Source organism: Aythya ferina (assembly GCF_964211825.1).
Source record: "Aythya ferina genome assembly, chromosome: 13".
Classification (NCBI taxonomy): Eukaryota; Metazoa; Chordata; class Aves; order Anseriformes; family Anatidae; genus Aythya; species Aythya ferina.
Genome location: NC_140311.1, coordinates 7,556,792 through 7,572,377, shown reverse-complemented (window position 1 = coordinate 7,572,377; position 15,586 = coordinate 7,556,792). Strand labels below are relative to the sequence as shown.

Here is a 15,586-nt window from a genome sequence, read left to right as displayed (position 1 = left end):
ATCCTGTTTATTCGAAAGGCACAGGTCTCCTCTGGTTTATCTTTGAAGAACCTCTGAGAGGTTGTACAACAAAAAGTAGTTTCCTTCGAAGACAAGCCACTGGTGATGAGCTCCTCCTGGTACATCCAGCTTGCTTGGTTGCTCTGCAGGCAGTTAGCTGACCGCAGCTGGATCAAACGTGGTGGGAGTTGAAAGCTGAGCAAATGTTTTCAGAACGGGAAAATAGCAGAATCCTGAAATATTGGTGAAGCCTGTTACTGTTTATTTAAAAAATAAACTCTTAAATTCATTAGAGGTCCCATCTAGAGTTGTGGGCTAGGCATAGTGTTTCCGTGGTAAATGTTTTACTCCCTGATGCGTCTTTGCTATAAGGTAACTCAAATAGCAGTCTGGTGGAAAAACACCTTTTGAGCTGCAACCTGGCTGTTCCCAAGAAACGTGACTCGTTTCGTAGCTGTTTTGTACCAGACCAAACGTACTGAAGGATTGTTGCTTGCCTTGGGCTAAGAGCATGTGCGGGCAGTTGCAGAGGCCCAGCTGATGAGATGCCACGTTTTGTTGAGCCACAGTGGTGAGGGAACGGATGGTGTTTTACTGACACTGACCTGTCTGATGGAACCTAGTGCCTTTGAACTTCGAGTGCAGTTTGGTGATGAAGCTAAGCCAGTCCTGTCCTTCCTTTGCCCAGTGCAGCGTTTTTCTTCTCCCCCTGCACTCCTGCACTGATAGGACTCTTGACTTGGTTCAGGAAAGCAAACCTGACCCAAGCCCGTTTCTGTTAATTCTCCTGATGGTAACTTGAATGGTAAAAATGGTAAAAGGTAACTTACGGTAACCTCAGTACATTAAATGGTGTGAAATGAACCCATGGGGAAGAAAAACAAGGAAAACAGTAAAGTTAAGCAAGAGTCAGATAGTATGTTAAAAATAAGCATATGAACTAAACTCATATGCTTATATACTTGGAGAATTTGTGGGATGGAGAATATGTCACTGGGGAGCAAAGGTGACAGTCGTTATTGCTGCTGCTTTTCTTTCTTTTTTTTTTTTGTTTTTAAACTGTTACTGTTAGATTTGTAACTCCTGTATATGCATATGCACACTGCATATGCGTCCTTTCTTCTAGTCTTGATTTGTGGAGGAAAGGATGGAAGGGAGGTGGGCATAAGACAGAAGAAGCAAAGATACTGCTGCTTTTATCTTTTATCATTGCTTTTTTTGTGCTCTTCAAGCACTTTAATGTGCGTATTTCATCAGTCTCCCATTGTATATATACTGTATATTTCACATCAAGTTCTGCAGACATGGATTAGGTGTGTGCAACATGTAAGTGATGCAGTAGATTGAATAATGAGGGATGTCCCTTTTTTTTTGGTGGGAAGGGAGGTTAATGACAACTCACAGTTGATTCTAGTTGTTGCAAAACTGAAAAGCTTTTTTGTTTTATGTAACAGGCTGGGTGGAAAGAAAACCATGCAACGTTTATGAACGAACTGAAAAATCTGCAGGCATCAGGACTAACAACCCTTGGTCAGGCACTCAGATCTTCATTTGACTTGTTAAATCTCAATAGATTAGTGTCTGGAATAGACAACTATGGACAGGTAACAATCTCTTTCTAGTCTTCCTTTTTATTTGTGTATGCTTCTCAATTACAGTAGGGAGAGATTTGGGTGGTTCAAGTATATCTTTTTGCTTTTTCTGTTTTGTAATTGTTCTTTTGGATAGCTTGTGTGTTAAATCTTGAAAGTAAATTGTTTTTCTTTTTACATTTTCTGAGCATTCCAGGAAATACAATAGCACTTTTTTTCTTGTTGAACAACAAAGCAGTAATGTAAATAACCCAGAGTATAGATGTACAGTTGCTGCGTTGGAGCGTGTACACTGGATGGCAGCACATCTGCTTTTCAGTTTTATTCTGTCTGTAGTTTGTCCTGCCTTTCCCTTTTCTCACATTTGGAAGTTACAGTTCAAATTACTCTGTTTTTGCCACACTGACACCATAAATTACTGAGTTCACTGAGTTGCTATGTGTTAACTTATTTATTCCTTTTGTGGAATAGAAGGATTTGTAGCCCTTCCTGTAGGAAGAAGACTAGTAATTCCAAAAATGTGTTCAGAATGCCTGTGTGTGCACGTGCAGAGTAGCTCTTCTTACATAGTTCTGTGTGGTTCCACAACTGTTGAAAAACTTCAGGGTTGTTCCGAAAAATTGCTCATCTTATTGCTTACTTTATAGTGACAGTAATCTACAACTGAGTGTTAAGGTTACTCCTAGCATTCCTCTGCTTTTTTCTCTAGGGAAGGAATCCATTCTTTTTGGAGCCATCTATTTTGATTACCATCACAGATGGAAACAAACTGACAAATACAGCTGGAGTTCAAGAGGAGGTAAACTTGTATTAAATTCTTATAAATTATGATCTTGCAAGATGGCACTATGCTGAGATGAATGCTAATGTTTTTATCCTGCAAAGAGTACCTGTGTTCCATCAGTCTATTCTACGGAGAAAAGCAGCTAGCTATGGTGTTGTTGCCCAACCCCTAAATTCATATTCCGTGTGGATTTCCAAACTATAGTGCCAGATAAACTAGTGGATAGAAGAGAAATGGGATCCCTTTCAGAGTAATGGTTAAATTTTGATACTCTGTTTTTAGATGGCTTGTCAAATACTTGAAAATACTCCTAAATCTTTCTTTAACAGCTTCATCTTCCTTTGAATTCTCCTTTGCCTGGAAGTGAACTAACCAAAGAACCATTTCGTTGGGATCAAAGACTGTTTGCTCTAGTGCTGCGTTTGCCCGGAGCTGCATCTGCTGAGCCAGAGCAGCTTGGGAGTGTGCCTACTGATGAATCTGCTATCACACAGATGTGTGAAGTTACAGGAGGTAACTGGATATTACTTTGCTTTGGCTTATGTTTGTTGTTTGCCTTAAAACATTTATTTCTCTTTGATTAATCTTTACCTCTAGCTTTTCTTCATATGAATTACTCGGTGTCCGTCTGAATCTGTGTGGTGCTTCTTGAGCTTGGTTTCCTGTAGCACAGGAGAACTTTAAAATAAAACCATATTCATATGTTAGATCTTGTGGCTCTAAGAGAATTTTCTCAAGCAGTACTAGGAAGGATTTGAAAATTTCTTGGATTGTCCTTCCAAAAGTTTTTTGCTCACTCACGAGATTTGTTATTTAAATGTTGAGTTGAGGTGGAGATGTATTACAGAGATTTTAATTCTGCTAAAAGGCTATTAAGCTAAATTTAATCTTAAAATAATTAATTTTGGTGTCTGTTCCTCAAGATCTTCATCAGAATTTTTGTTAAATTGGTGCTTGAAAGTGTTGCATGGGAGAAGAAGTTTGGGGTTGTATTGGAGTTGATTAAGTTTGGATAGACAAAAGCAGATAGGGCATGCAGACTTGGTGAAATTGGAGGTTGTTAAGTACCTTTATAAACTTGGCCTTGGTCCAGCCTGATGTAGCTGTCATGGCTTTTTTGTTTTTTAAGCAAATAGTAAAATATAAGCAGGTTGGTTTTCTTTCTTCCTTGATTTCATTGTGTTTGAAAGCATTTAACATCAACTACTACTAATCTTGTTGCTATTATTTTAGATAAAGCTGAAAGTGTTGGCAGTATGGCTTACAAAACAAAATGTCTTCCTTAAATTACAGAGGGAAAATATGAAAGCAAGCTCTGAGTAATCTTAATGATCTCTTGTATAGGTCGTTCCTACTGTGTTCGGACACAAAGAATGTTGAATCAATGTTTAGAATCTCTAGTTCAGAAAGTCCAAAGTGGAGTTGTTATAAACTTTGAAAAATCAGGACCAGATCCAGCTCCTATTGGAGAAGGTACAGTAATCATTTGTTCCTGTTAATTAATTAATTTATTTTTTTAGAATGTTGTATGTGCATGCAAATGCCCTTTGGTGTCTTCAGTTTCCTTTCTTTTAGGTTTTCACTGTAGTACACAGGATTTATCAGATGCCTAATCTAAAAAAGTGAATAAGGTATAGAGCTTATGTGCTTCAGCGATAGAGTTCTGGTTTCTCTTTAATTACCCCAGATCACAATGGAAGTAACAGAGGAAAGTGAATATTTGTAGGAAGTGGTAAAGTTTGAATTACTGCTGTCAAAACTTTGTTTGAAATGAACTAAGTTTGGGACTAGTGTATTTGAGTCCTTAATCATTTCTGAAGTAATTTCAGCGCTGAATTCACTGGACATTTTCATTCTGTTAATTGATCACACACACAGTAAACTTCAATTGAGTGTTTGTAGCTGCAAGTGAAAAACTCAGTGCAGAGAACAAGGAATTATTTTGATAGCTGCAAGTAAAGTACATAGCAGAATAGAAGAATGCATTCTTAATGTGGACAAAGGATTTGCAGAACTTCATGGCTGAAAGGAAGGAGAGAGCTGACTAGTTTATACCTAGGAAATTAGGATGTTTCTGGAATGTCAGGAGCTTAATAGCTTTTAGGGTCTCCTGAGCATCGTAGCACAGCCAGCTTTACCCCTACTTTCCTTTCTTTTTTTAATCACCTTTTTCTTGCTTTATATATACATTTTTTCTCTTTTTGCTTAATAATACCATTCTATTGTAAGTATGCTTAAGGCTTTCCTGTAAGGCCTCGCAGGATAGCACTTCAGCAGATTCTTGGGTCTCTGTTGGCACAAATGTTCTCCTATGTGGCAAAACAGCTGGTGAAATTTTTTTTTTCTTTTGTCACATTTTAAATGGTAATGTGAATACATATGCACAAAAAGATTGAGAGCTTCTGTCTTTACATAAATTGTGGAAATCCTCAACTAAAGAGAAATGTGATGCTGTTCACCAAAGTTTTAAAAATCACTGTACAATACAGAGTACACATACAATGCAGAGAAATAAAACAGGTATGTAACTGAAAGGTCTGAAAGGTGTTATGCACATTATTATTGGCCAGCTGTTTAAAGCAGGGCAATTCAGTAGAGTAAAATGTTCTTCAGATGAAAAAGATTCTTGAAATACGTGATCTCTTCTGTGTCACTTGCCTTGAAGAGCAGTCTTTGAAAAATAATTCTGAGATTCTGTACTGCTACAGACTTCTTTGTGCTCAGTGTGGAAGAAGTCTGTGCTGGTACGTTACATTGGACTGACAGAACACTGCTCTTCCCAGTAGACGGTGGGGTTTAAGTGATTTGTGACTTCTTACTAATTAAAAATGTGACAAAAGCTGCTCCTGCCAGATGCATCTGACTTCCTCATGAAACTTTTCTTCGCTTTCAGTTTCCATGAGTGGCAACATCAGTCAGTGAGCTTTGCATCCCATATAGAAAGACTGTAAATGCAAATTATCAGTTTTTACAGGTGCAGCAGAACTGAAAATGATAGACTTGCTGTTGTGTATCAGATGTACGTCAAAGTACTGAACTTGGGTGAATATGCAGACCCAAAGAACATTTTCCGTAATATGAAAGTACCCTGCTGCACTAATTAGCTAATGGCTGTGCCACAGGAGCAGAAGGGTGGATGTGGGCAAATGTTTATGGTTTTTCTCAGATGACGCTGTTCTACGCTTTGATACGTAGTTTTTTCAGCCACTGATGTGAAGATCCTGTGTCTTTGAAACAGTTGTAGTGAAACATCTTATTGGTTGCTAATGGAAAAATTTGCTGGGAGACAAATGCATGCCATGTAGCTTTTTATTTTATTTTTATTTTGCTTTGTTTAAATTTTAGATGGACTTGTTGATTCATCCAGACCCATCAATTCATTTGCTTCTCAACCGTGGCATAGTTGTCATAAACTCATTTATGTACGGCCTAACCCTAAAACTGGTGTTCCTGTTGGGCATTGGCCAATCCCAGAATCTTTTTGGCCTGATCAGAATTCACCAACACTGGTAAGTCAAGAACTGAAAAAAGGATTCTACAGCTAATTAAACAGGCTGAAAATTAATTATTAAGTAATTTTTGACTTGCTGTGTTTGCTAATGCAATCTGTCTTTGCTTGAAAAGAATAGTTAAAACTTTTTAACACAGAGTAGTATAATCTAATGTAGATACTGTATGCTGTGATTTTTATTTTACTTTTTTTTTTAATCTGGAAGCAGTACTTCCACGTGTATGGTTGATTAGTTTGGTTTAAAAAAATCTTCAAAAGATTATAAAATTAAACTCCGAATTACTTCATATAAAGCTTCTGACAAAAATTTGTGATATAAAATCCATTTTGGATGGAACACGGAGTATTTGTTTTTGATAAGGAGGATAGATCAACCATATTTTTTCTTAATACTTCAGATGTGGACACTTCTTTCACAGCAGAAGGAATTAAAACCGAAATAGAAGAGTTATCCATTCAGAAAATGAGATAAAAAGATCATTAACTTCATTCATCCTTTCTTAATGAAACAATCATGCATTTGGCTTATCTTGCTAGGCTTTCTAGGTATCTCTCTTGTTAGGCATGTTCTCTTTCTAAACTTTGCAAGAGCTCAAGATACAGTTCCCTCCCCTCCCACACATGATTCAAGAGGAAAAAAATCTGAAACTCAATAGGGAATATCTTGAGGATATTCTTTGTGAAGTGAGCAGTTTCACATCTTTAATTCTGCTAACATCAACCTAAGAAGCAGAGTTGGAAGTTTTCTTTAAACCCATCTGTGATATGGGTGGACTGGCATGGAGGCTTCTAAATATCAAGATAAATAGTGGAATGCTAACCGTATTTTTCTCTTGGTGGGAAGAATGTGTGTGCCTGTGTGCACATGTATGTTTTTTAGGTTAGAGAAATACTACGTTAATTTATATTCTGTTGTAGGAGCTTGTCACATTCTTTTTGGAAATAAATTGGAAATTGAAAGTTTAAGCTTACAAGATAGTAAAATGTATATTTATGAATAATCTGTTTTCTGAGTGTTGATTTGTTTACCATAAATACCAGGTAATTGATGTGTTTCTCCACTTCCTTTTAGCCTCCGCGCACAGCTCACCCTGTTGTGAGATTCTCCTGTGTTGACTGTGAGCCAATGGTAATAGACAAGCTTCCTTTTGACAAGTATGAGCTTGAGCCTTCGCCCTTAACACAGTACATCTTGGAACGAAAATCTCCCCATACCTGCTGGCAGGTATTTGCCCTTATGTTTCTACAATCAAATAAACGGGTATCCTGAAGTGGTAGTGCCTTAGTTTTTGTAAGCCTTGAAGAGTTGGGGTCTGGTGTGAGAGTCTGCAGTTGATGGGAAGAAACATGTCAAGGTTTCAGTTACCTTCTTTCTAGTAGAATTATCAGGAGTTGTTGAGGGATTTTTGAAACAGCAAAGATCCCATGGCTTGTTGCAGCTGAGCAAACCAAGCTACCAAGATGGCTATAAGAGATTCCCATGACAGTGTTCCCACATCGCCCAATTAAGGAATTTAGAAAAATATTGTTGCCAGCAGCTGGCTTCAAGGACAACGTCTATGTGACTGCTAATCACAAGGGGGTTGTTTTCTTGCAGGTGGGGTTGTTTTCGTGCAGTTGTTTGTCTGAGTGCTTTTGACCAATAATCTTGTGTGAGACACTGTCCGCCCCTGTTAAGTTCACTATAAAAGTCAGGCTATTTGGGTCATAAAGAGGCAGCATGATCTGACCATACCAGTGGCTGTCGTGTTTTCGGCCGTTCTTCCTGCAACAAGGTCAGAATGAGTGATCCCTCTACAGGCTTTGTAATCTCATTTAATTCTGTTTCTAGGTCCATTTCATGTTCTTAAGAAATGTGTCCCACAGGTTCCGTTCTTGGCTAAATTGAAATTCTCTGTAGGCTTTCATTTGCTTTTGGGGAAACTATGCTAGGTTTCTATCATAGCTGCAGACGTTGATTAGGTAACAATTCCGCTAATTGATTGAAACTGCTAGTGGGAATTGAATGGAAACTGTTGATCTTGTTGATGAGATTGGCCTAGCAGAAGCCAAAGTTCTGATGTTGAAATCCTTTGGCACATGCTCTTTTGTGATCTTTGGGTAAGTGATGTGTTCCTGCATCCTCTATAAAATACGGCTTGTAAATCCCTTCTAAATGGTATTCTTGTAAAGGGTAGCTTAATAGGTACAAGAGGAGTTTGGTTGGTTTGGGATCTTACCCGGAAGGATGGGACAAGAAGTCTATCTTCTATTTTTGTTTGCCTAATAAATATTAAAACTGAACTGAAAGCATAAGATGTATTTTTGAAGTTAGTTTTAATTGAAAAATTGAAGTTATTTCTAATAAACTTAGTTCAAAAATGCCCTTAAAACGTTCACAGATAAATTATTTGCCTAAGTCCTCCAGACATTCCCATTGTTAAATTTTCCAAGAACTGCTTTCCTTCTCCCACCTCCTTAACAGACCCATGCATACCAGGGAAATGGGCTCAACATTAAGAGTGTGGGCACTTGGTGTGATTGAAAGATGTTTCCTGAATATTCCTGTTTGTTATGCTTGATATGTATGTGTAAGAAGTTTTAGATTTCCTTTTCCATTCTAAATCCTAGTCCTGCTATTTTACAGGTCAGAAGAGTAATTTCAAATGCATTGTTTATTAACATAAGTGTCACAGATGTCCCTTAATCAATTTCAAATAATTTCAAAATCTTTTCAGAGCATCACTTAAGTAGGCTCACTAAAGCACTAAAGATTATATTGTGAAGAGCATTTCCGCACTGACTGGGAGTATGCTAAATGTTGCATGTTTACATTTTGTGACTGGGAAGCGTAAGTGCATGCTCATCCTAATGTGTGCAACCTCAAACTTGGCTGTTCTTGGTAACGAGTTGCCTTAATGCAGTAAGATTCAGATTGTTTTTAAAATGCTCCATGTTTAGTATTCCTCATGTTCTTCCAATAGTGATACATATTTTTTTTTTCTTTATCAGGTATTTGTGAGTAGCAGTGGAAAATACAGTGAACTTGGCCATCCATTTGGGTATTTAAAAGCAAGCACTACTCTAACCTGTGTAAACCTCTTTGTGATGCCTTACAACTATCCTGTTTTACTTCCATTGTTAGGTAGGTAATAAATTTACGTTGGACTGCCGATGCAGCTACTTGAGAATAAAAACAAAGTGGTTAGTGTGCTGCCTTAGTTTGAGACATTATAAAATAATGGAGAATGGAGTGTAGAGAATGTTGCAAACTCTTTAATATAATTTGGGAGGAGAGGATTTTCATACCCCCTCTCCCTTTTTTTCTCTCCAGCAGAGGAGGAGAGCTACCTGCTTCCAGTGCATGTTTGATGCTGTTCACCTCCTAGACACGTAGCCTCTTCCTTAACCTGGAGTAAGCTTCAACCTCCATTCTTTTCCCTCATTTAGGGTGTGGTGTATCCAGGTTTTGCCGTTGCTCTTGTAGCAGCTAATTTTTTTTTTCTGGAAGATCAGATTCAGTGTTATGGGTGTTGGGAAGAGGGAATTCCCAGATGCTGTTGAGAGCAGTAAGAAGGAATAGAGTAGTGAAACAGCCTACAATTCTTCCCTGCCCAAAGAACCAATGTTTTTCATTCTCACAATAAAGTACTTTCTACAGGAAAAACAGTATGAAAAGGTGCTGTGTGAGTAACTGCCATAATAAGTGTCTATTAGGGTTTTGCCATAAAGGTAATGGCAGAGAGGAGAGTTTCTTGGGTGTTGCCAAACCTTTTAGTTGCAGATGCTGTAGGACTTTTTTGTTCTGTTTATATAGATAGAAAATAAAATTTATATAGATAGAAAATAGAAGTGGAAATTGGAGAGAATGAACACAAACTTGATTATTACTTTCTCGCACAAGGTTGTGCATTTAGTTCTGGAAAACAACTTGGGATTGCTTTTTCCTAATCCTGGTCATAATCAAAAAAAGAAATTTGTGCTTACTGGGTAAGGTGGCTGCCTTCCGTAATCATGCTTGTAGCCTAACAGTTGTCTTAAAGTATGCAAGCAGGATCCTTCAAGACTAATTTAGCATTTTCTGTAAGCTGGTGGCTAATGCATTACTGTTGCAGGTCCACTTGCTGAAAAGTCATTACTGATACTAAAAGAATTTCCTTGTTTGTTTTGATGTTCTTTTGATGTTTGTTTGCAGTTCTGCTATGTCTTCCCTGGGAGCTCATGTCTTCCTCCTGCCTTTTTTGCAGGGTTATAAAGCTCTTCCTGCTTTTTTGGAAAAAAAGCACCTTTTCTGTATGTGTAATGCTATTCTTCAGGTCACTCACATCCACCTGGTATCCCACATCTTAAGTTTGCAAAGGCTGTTTAAAGGAGAATGTGAAGCTTCCATGTTGTGCAAGTTGTAAAATGGATGTTTTCTCTAGAATGTGAATGCACAGCATTCTCTGTTGTTAACAAAAAAGCGTACATGAAGTGTTACCTTCAGATCTTGTTCCAGAACTTTGTTTATCCTTGGTGTATAAGGCATGGTGGAATGAAGTTCTGTGGAATATACCTAAACCTGAAAGCGGATCTGGCCCCTTCCATTACTCTCACCCAGATGAAAAAGGATGTGAGAACTTCCAAACCCAGGAGAAACTTAGTGTATCCAGCCCACCAACATTGGTCCACCAGTTGAGGTTCTAGTGGCTACTGCCTATACTGTGTTGGAGAAGTGGGACTTGTCCTGGTATAGTGCCATGGATAATATCTCTCCCTTCCTTTCATTGTCTCTTTCAGACAAGTCAAAAACACCTTACAACATTCGTGCTGTCTTATCGAGTGACCTATATGTGTTCAAGCATTAAAACAGATTACAAGATGCTGAAGATTTTTTTTTCTTGCATTTGTTTTTCTGTGTTCTTGAGCAGGGCAAGCCTTAATCCTATTTTTGGTAAAGAGTATAGGAGACAGTCCTAAAAGATAGGAGAGGTATGCATGAAGGAGCTTGCAGGTGATGCTTAAGCCAACTGAAGCAAGTTGTGGCAAACTGTGTATCACATTCGATAGATTTGATGATTTATATCTCAGTTTCTGCAAGAGTGGATTTTAGTGTGTTCAGTGTGAGATGCTTTTGAAGACAGAACTTCTCACAGGTAGAGGGATGTGCTTATACGTATGTTTGGCTTATGCGTTACAGAGATTTCCTGTTCAAGGATTGTTGCCTTTGATACTAGCATAGCTCATGTACTGGAGATATTCTGCTGTTTAAAAACAACTGCACAGCCAACTTCATCAAGTAAAAGTCAAATGAGGGGATAGAGATGGGCAATGCTGCATCTCATCTCTGCTAAGATGCTTTCATGATTGATTTTCATAGAAGGGCAGGTACTGCTGGGCAACAGGAGTGATAATTCACTGGGAGGGTCAGCAGAAGTAGCATTGAAACGGCTGTGATGGAAATACCATGAGAAGGTGGTGAATAGCCTTTCTGTGTGGATCTAAACATGCAGAAGGATGAGCATTTAGAAGATGGCTGCCTGTGAAGGACTGCAATATCGATCGTTACCTTTGATGATTTTACAGGCTGCTCGAGTGAACCTGCAAGTAATGATTTTATATTTTGGAAACCAAGAGTTGCCTTTCTCACAAATGTGAGCATAGGATGCTCTTACACTAGGAGGGAGAGCCAAACATTTTGTACCAATGGAAAAAGTACGATACCTTTTTTGGTGTTGGATACTATCTTACGTTGTAGCTCCTTATATGTAGGCTAGATTTTTTGCAGGGAAGAATACTGCTTTTCTTGAATGTAAAAGCATTAGTCTCCCACTGCTTAAAACAAATGAGCATATCTATTAGTGCAGAGACATCAGAAAGCTCAGGGAATGGTGGTGTACTTGTTCAGGTGAAATTTAGCATGGGTAGTGATAATAAAATAAAAATTAAAACTTTTTTTTCGTTCCATGGTATAAACAGTCAAAACTAGCATGCAAATGATCTGTTCAGGTAATTAGGCTCTTTCCAAACTACTGAAATCGCCTACTGACCCTTCTTTCCTGCACACTTTTTCTCTCCCTTTTGTTCACTGAGTTTGAAGGTACATCAAGCCCCCTTATGTGGTACTGGTTACTGAAGATGTGTGTTGGTGTCTTGGTTTGGCATGATTTGGTTGTTTTTTATGTTAGTCTGGAAGTGGATAAAGAGCATTTGGAGCACAACTTGAATTAAGTGATCTGTAGGTTTACCTGTTCTCTTGGAATTGCTACAACTTGTGGCCCTTTACTGGTTGTTTCTATTGCCATCTTCCCAATTATCCAGTGCTTTTGGCTCCCTCTGAGTTTAGAAGTGAAAAGAGTATTGTATCGATTTCTGGACTATACAGAGCAGTATCTGAAAATCGGCAGGTTGGATTAAAACTATGAAAAGATGATTTCAGTGCTTTTGGATTTTATTTACCAAAGGTTTGGATTTAATCCATGAATGAAGTAGTTAACTAAGTTGCTGTTTGTTTTCTTGTTTATGTAAATGGTTATATGCAGCCCAGGGCACGGTGGAAAGAGTGCGTTTCAAGTGCCTGTGTTGCAATCTATTGACAGTGCATGTCTCAAACTCTTGCTATAGAGGCAGGTAAGATGTTGATGGTGGTGTTCTTCTTGACTTGTGGCCACGTTTATCACTGTGACTTTATTCCTTTTAAAGGAATCTTATGCGGTGGGGAGGGTCTCTGTAGATAAGACAGACAAATCTTAGGTGAAGCTCTACTTAGATTTGAGAACTTTGTATTTGGATAGCAAAGATCAGGGAGGTGCTTCTGCATTTGATTTCTCAGACTGCAGCCATGCTGCAGATTAAGAATTACAGGTAGTTGAACCAGTATGTATTACGAAAATCTGTGCCATTTGAGAGTGGCTGTGCAGTCAGACCTAAGGGGCTATATGCTGGAACAGCCTTCGCCGAGGAAGAACTGAGAAAGGAGTAAACTCTTGTTAAGGAGTTGAAGGTTCAAGCTGGACTTAGAACCAACTCATAGGCTTTAAAATATTGAGACGCTCTAACACTGAATATTTTACAGGACTGATATTTTTAATTTTTACTTTAGTGAGGCAGGTATAGTTTAGCTTCCTTTCTGCAGCAAAGAGCTAACGGGCTTACAAGATAAGAACAATTATTTTCTATTTGCCACTTGCTTCATGGTACTACCATGGGTTCTTTTGGATAATAGTGCTAAGCATATTGAGATGTAAAATTGAGTTCTAATTTGTCCTCTCAAACTGCACCCCACTTCCTTCAGGCCAGGAAAGAGAACTAGAGCATCTGTAGTGTGGTTTTTATGTGCTACAGAATTAATTTAGATTAGAAAATACCTGTAATTAAGTGTGGTTTGACTATGAGAACTTGGAATAGTGTATCTTAACATCTGTTCCGTTTGTGCAGAATACTATGCAAGTCAAATTTTCTTCTCCAAATATATCTTCCTGAAAGCTCAGTCTGGAGAAAACAATTTCCTTGCTGCATCTGTCTTTCTCGCACCCTCCTCTGTGTGCATCTCCATCTCCTGCAGCTCTCCGCAGTTAATTTTTGGACAGCCCTTTCTCCAGTTCTGTATTTACTTCCACTAGCCTCACTCTGCCAGCATGGTATTGCCCTACTAAGGAGAAGCTTGATCTCAGCTGATAATTTATAATTTCAAATGATTAATTGCAGGATACTGTGTTCCCTTCTGATGTTTAGAAATCACTGCTATAGCATGCACAGCAAATGAGTACGTGCTTCAACTCAGTGATTTCTAAATGGCAATATACACACCTCTTGAGTGAACAAGGTATTTCTAAAACACTTTGCAAAGGAAATAGTCTGTCTGGTTGCCCCCGTCTTAACAGGCAGCAGTTTTTGTAGCTAATTACCTTCACTCGGCTGCATCTGTGGGAGTTTGCTGCTCTGGCAAGAGGCAGGCAGTGGTACTGAAGGTGCACCCCTTGCCTGCTGGGGGTAGCTGCTCACTGTTGCTAGCGGAGTCCAGCAAAGCTGCCCATAAGGATTCCCTGCTCTGATTTTTTTTTTTTTGTATTTATTGAAGACCAGAATTCATCATACAGGTTGAACAAAAGACAGCTGAGCTGAAAATGGAAATTGAACCAAGTGAATGTTGTTTGGCTAATACAGAGAGTCTTTGATGATGTGAATTATCGCGAGAGGCGAATCCGTTGCATCTACCATGTTACTAGTAGTTGTGTGCAGTTTTTAAGTCTGGTGTCCTTGTAAGTTCACCTGTGATGAGGAATTGTTCTGGAGTATATCCTACAGCTAGGACTGGGGATTCAAAACCCTTCAATCAATCCTAAGGTTAAGACCAGTTTTTGCGGGGAAGCCCCACTGGGAGATGGGGGGAGGGAGAAGAAAAATGGGAGGAAACTTACCTGGCAGTTGAATTTTGGATAATTCTAACAGTCTGGGACTCTATAAACAAAACCTTCTTTTGTTGTTTTCCTTGTTGCAGATGACTTGTTTAAGGTTCACAAACTTAAGCCAAATCTGAAGTGGCGACAGGCTTTTGACAACTACTTAAAAACAATGCCTCCTTACTACTTACTGGTATGTTCCTTCTCTCATTTTGTGCTCCTGGGTATAATGATGGCTGGTGTGACCAGAGTCCTGTGCATCATACCTCTTCCTAGTAAATTTTGTTTATGTAAATTTGATGCAATTTTTGGTAGTAAACATTCTGTTTTGCAGAGGTATGTAGATCAGGCCTATCTTTTCTAAAATAAATAAATACATTTCTAATAATATTGAGCAATAATAATGATATTACAATATTAAATGTTTTCAGTTCGTTAAATATTAAATGAGCTTTGATCTAGTACACTTCAGATTGTAACCAAATTTGGCATTATTTTTGTAACTTGGTGAGGAAGATACAGACTTCTTTGTTTATTAATGTGGGTGAACTGCTAGAACTTGAAAAACTCACACTGAGAGAACTGGCTGGGCCAGATAAAGGGTGGGGGGGAGGAACCATGTCACCTTTTACATGTAGCTTGGACAATGCACCTCAATACGGACTTGCATCATCCCGGCTATTCTGGTACTGAGCCTCTGAGTGGAAATTGCCAGTGGCACCATGCTGTGCGGTGTCTTGGTAATGTGGCATCATGTCCATTGCAAGCTAGTTAGTCTACCAAACTCATGTCACATGTTATCTGAATAGACTTGAATTTTAGTTGCCAAAAGTGGAAAAGCTAGAGCACTAATCCATGTGCCTTAGCTTCCTGTAATTGATCTTTTACAATTTTTTTAAAGACTTACTCTCTTACTATTGTGTATTTTGTTTTCCTTATAGCCATTAAAGAAAGCCCTAAGGATGATGGGAGCTCCAAATCTGATATCAGATAATTTAGATTGTGGACTTAGTTACAGTGTTATCTCTTACCTTAAAAAACTCAGCCAACAGGTAGTATTGATAAAACCTTTGCAATTAGAAGTGCGTTGATTATTTAGTTTGTGGTAATCTCATTATAACACAGTTATTCCCTGTGGGAGTTCATTTGGGTGTGCAGTATACATTATAATCAAAGATGGGTGAACATTTCCATGACAAATGCAGATGAATCTAGAGTGACTATATAGCCAGTGATTGTGCCTTCTGTAAGTGGTGGAGGGGAGTGAGGAGAACTTTAGCTACATTTTAAGTGTCTGCTAGACCTTTAAATTGCAAAGATTATCACTAATTGGATTTAT

At 38.5% G+C, this 15,586-nt stretch overlaps 1 protein-coding gene across 16 annotated transcripts in view; it reads left to right on the top strand.

The window, feature by feature from the left end:
* Window positions 1-15,586, top strand: part of LOC311443800 (integrator complex subunit 6-like) — a 41,879-nt gene that overhangs the window by 15,317 nt on the left and 10,976 nt on the right. For 3 of the 16 annotated variants that reach the window (XR_014697502.1, XR_014697503.1, XM_084534292.1), the window contains exons 3-11: window positions 1,455-1,604; window positions 2,302-2,391; window positions 2,706-2,889; window positions 3,721-3,849; window positions 5,722-5,885; window positions 6,960-7,112; window positions 8,879-9,011; window positions 14,346-14,440; window positions 15,189-15,299. Coding sequence is in view for 14 of the 16 variants with exons in the window: in XM_084534292.1 (XP_084390418.1) it covers window positions 1,455-1,604; window positions 2,302-2,391; window positions 2,706-2,889; window positions 3,721-3,849; window positions 5,722-5,885; window positions 6,960-7,112; window positions 8,879-9,011; window positions 14,346-14,440; window positions 15,189-15,299 (1,209 nt within the window). In the remaining 2 variants the exon portion in view is untranslated. Of the gene's footprint in view, window positions 1-1,454; window positions 1,605-2,301; window positions 2,392-2,705; window positions 2,890-3,720; window positions 3,850-5,721; window positions 5,886-6,959; window positions 7,113-8,878; window positions 9,012-9,200; window positions 9,282-10,113; window positions 14,441-15,188; window positions 15,300-15,586 lie in introns of those variants that run through there. The other 13 variants (XM_084534299.1, XM_084534297.1, XM_084534296.1 and 10 more) reach the window with 13 other exon arrangements.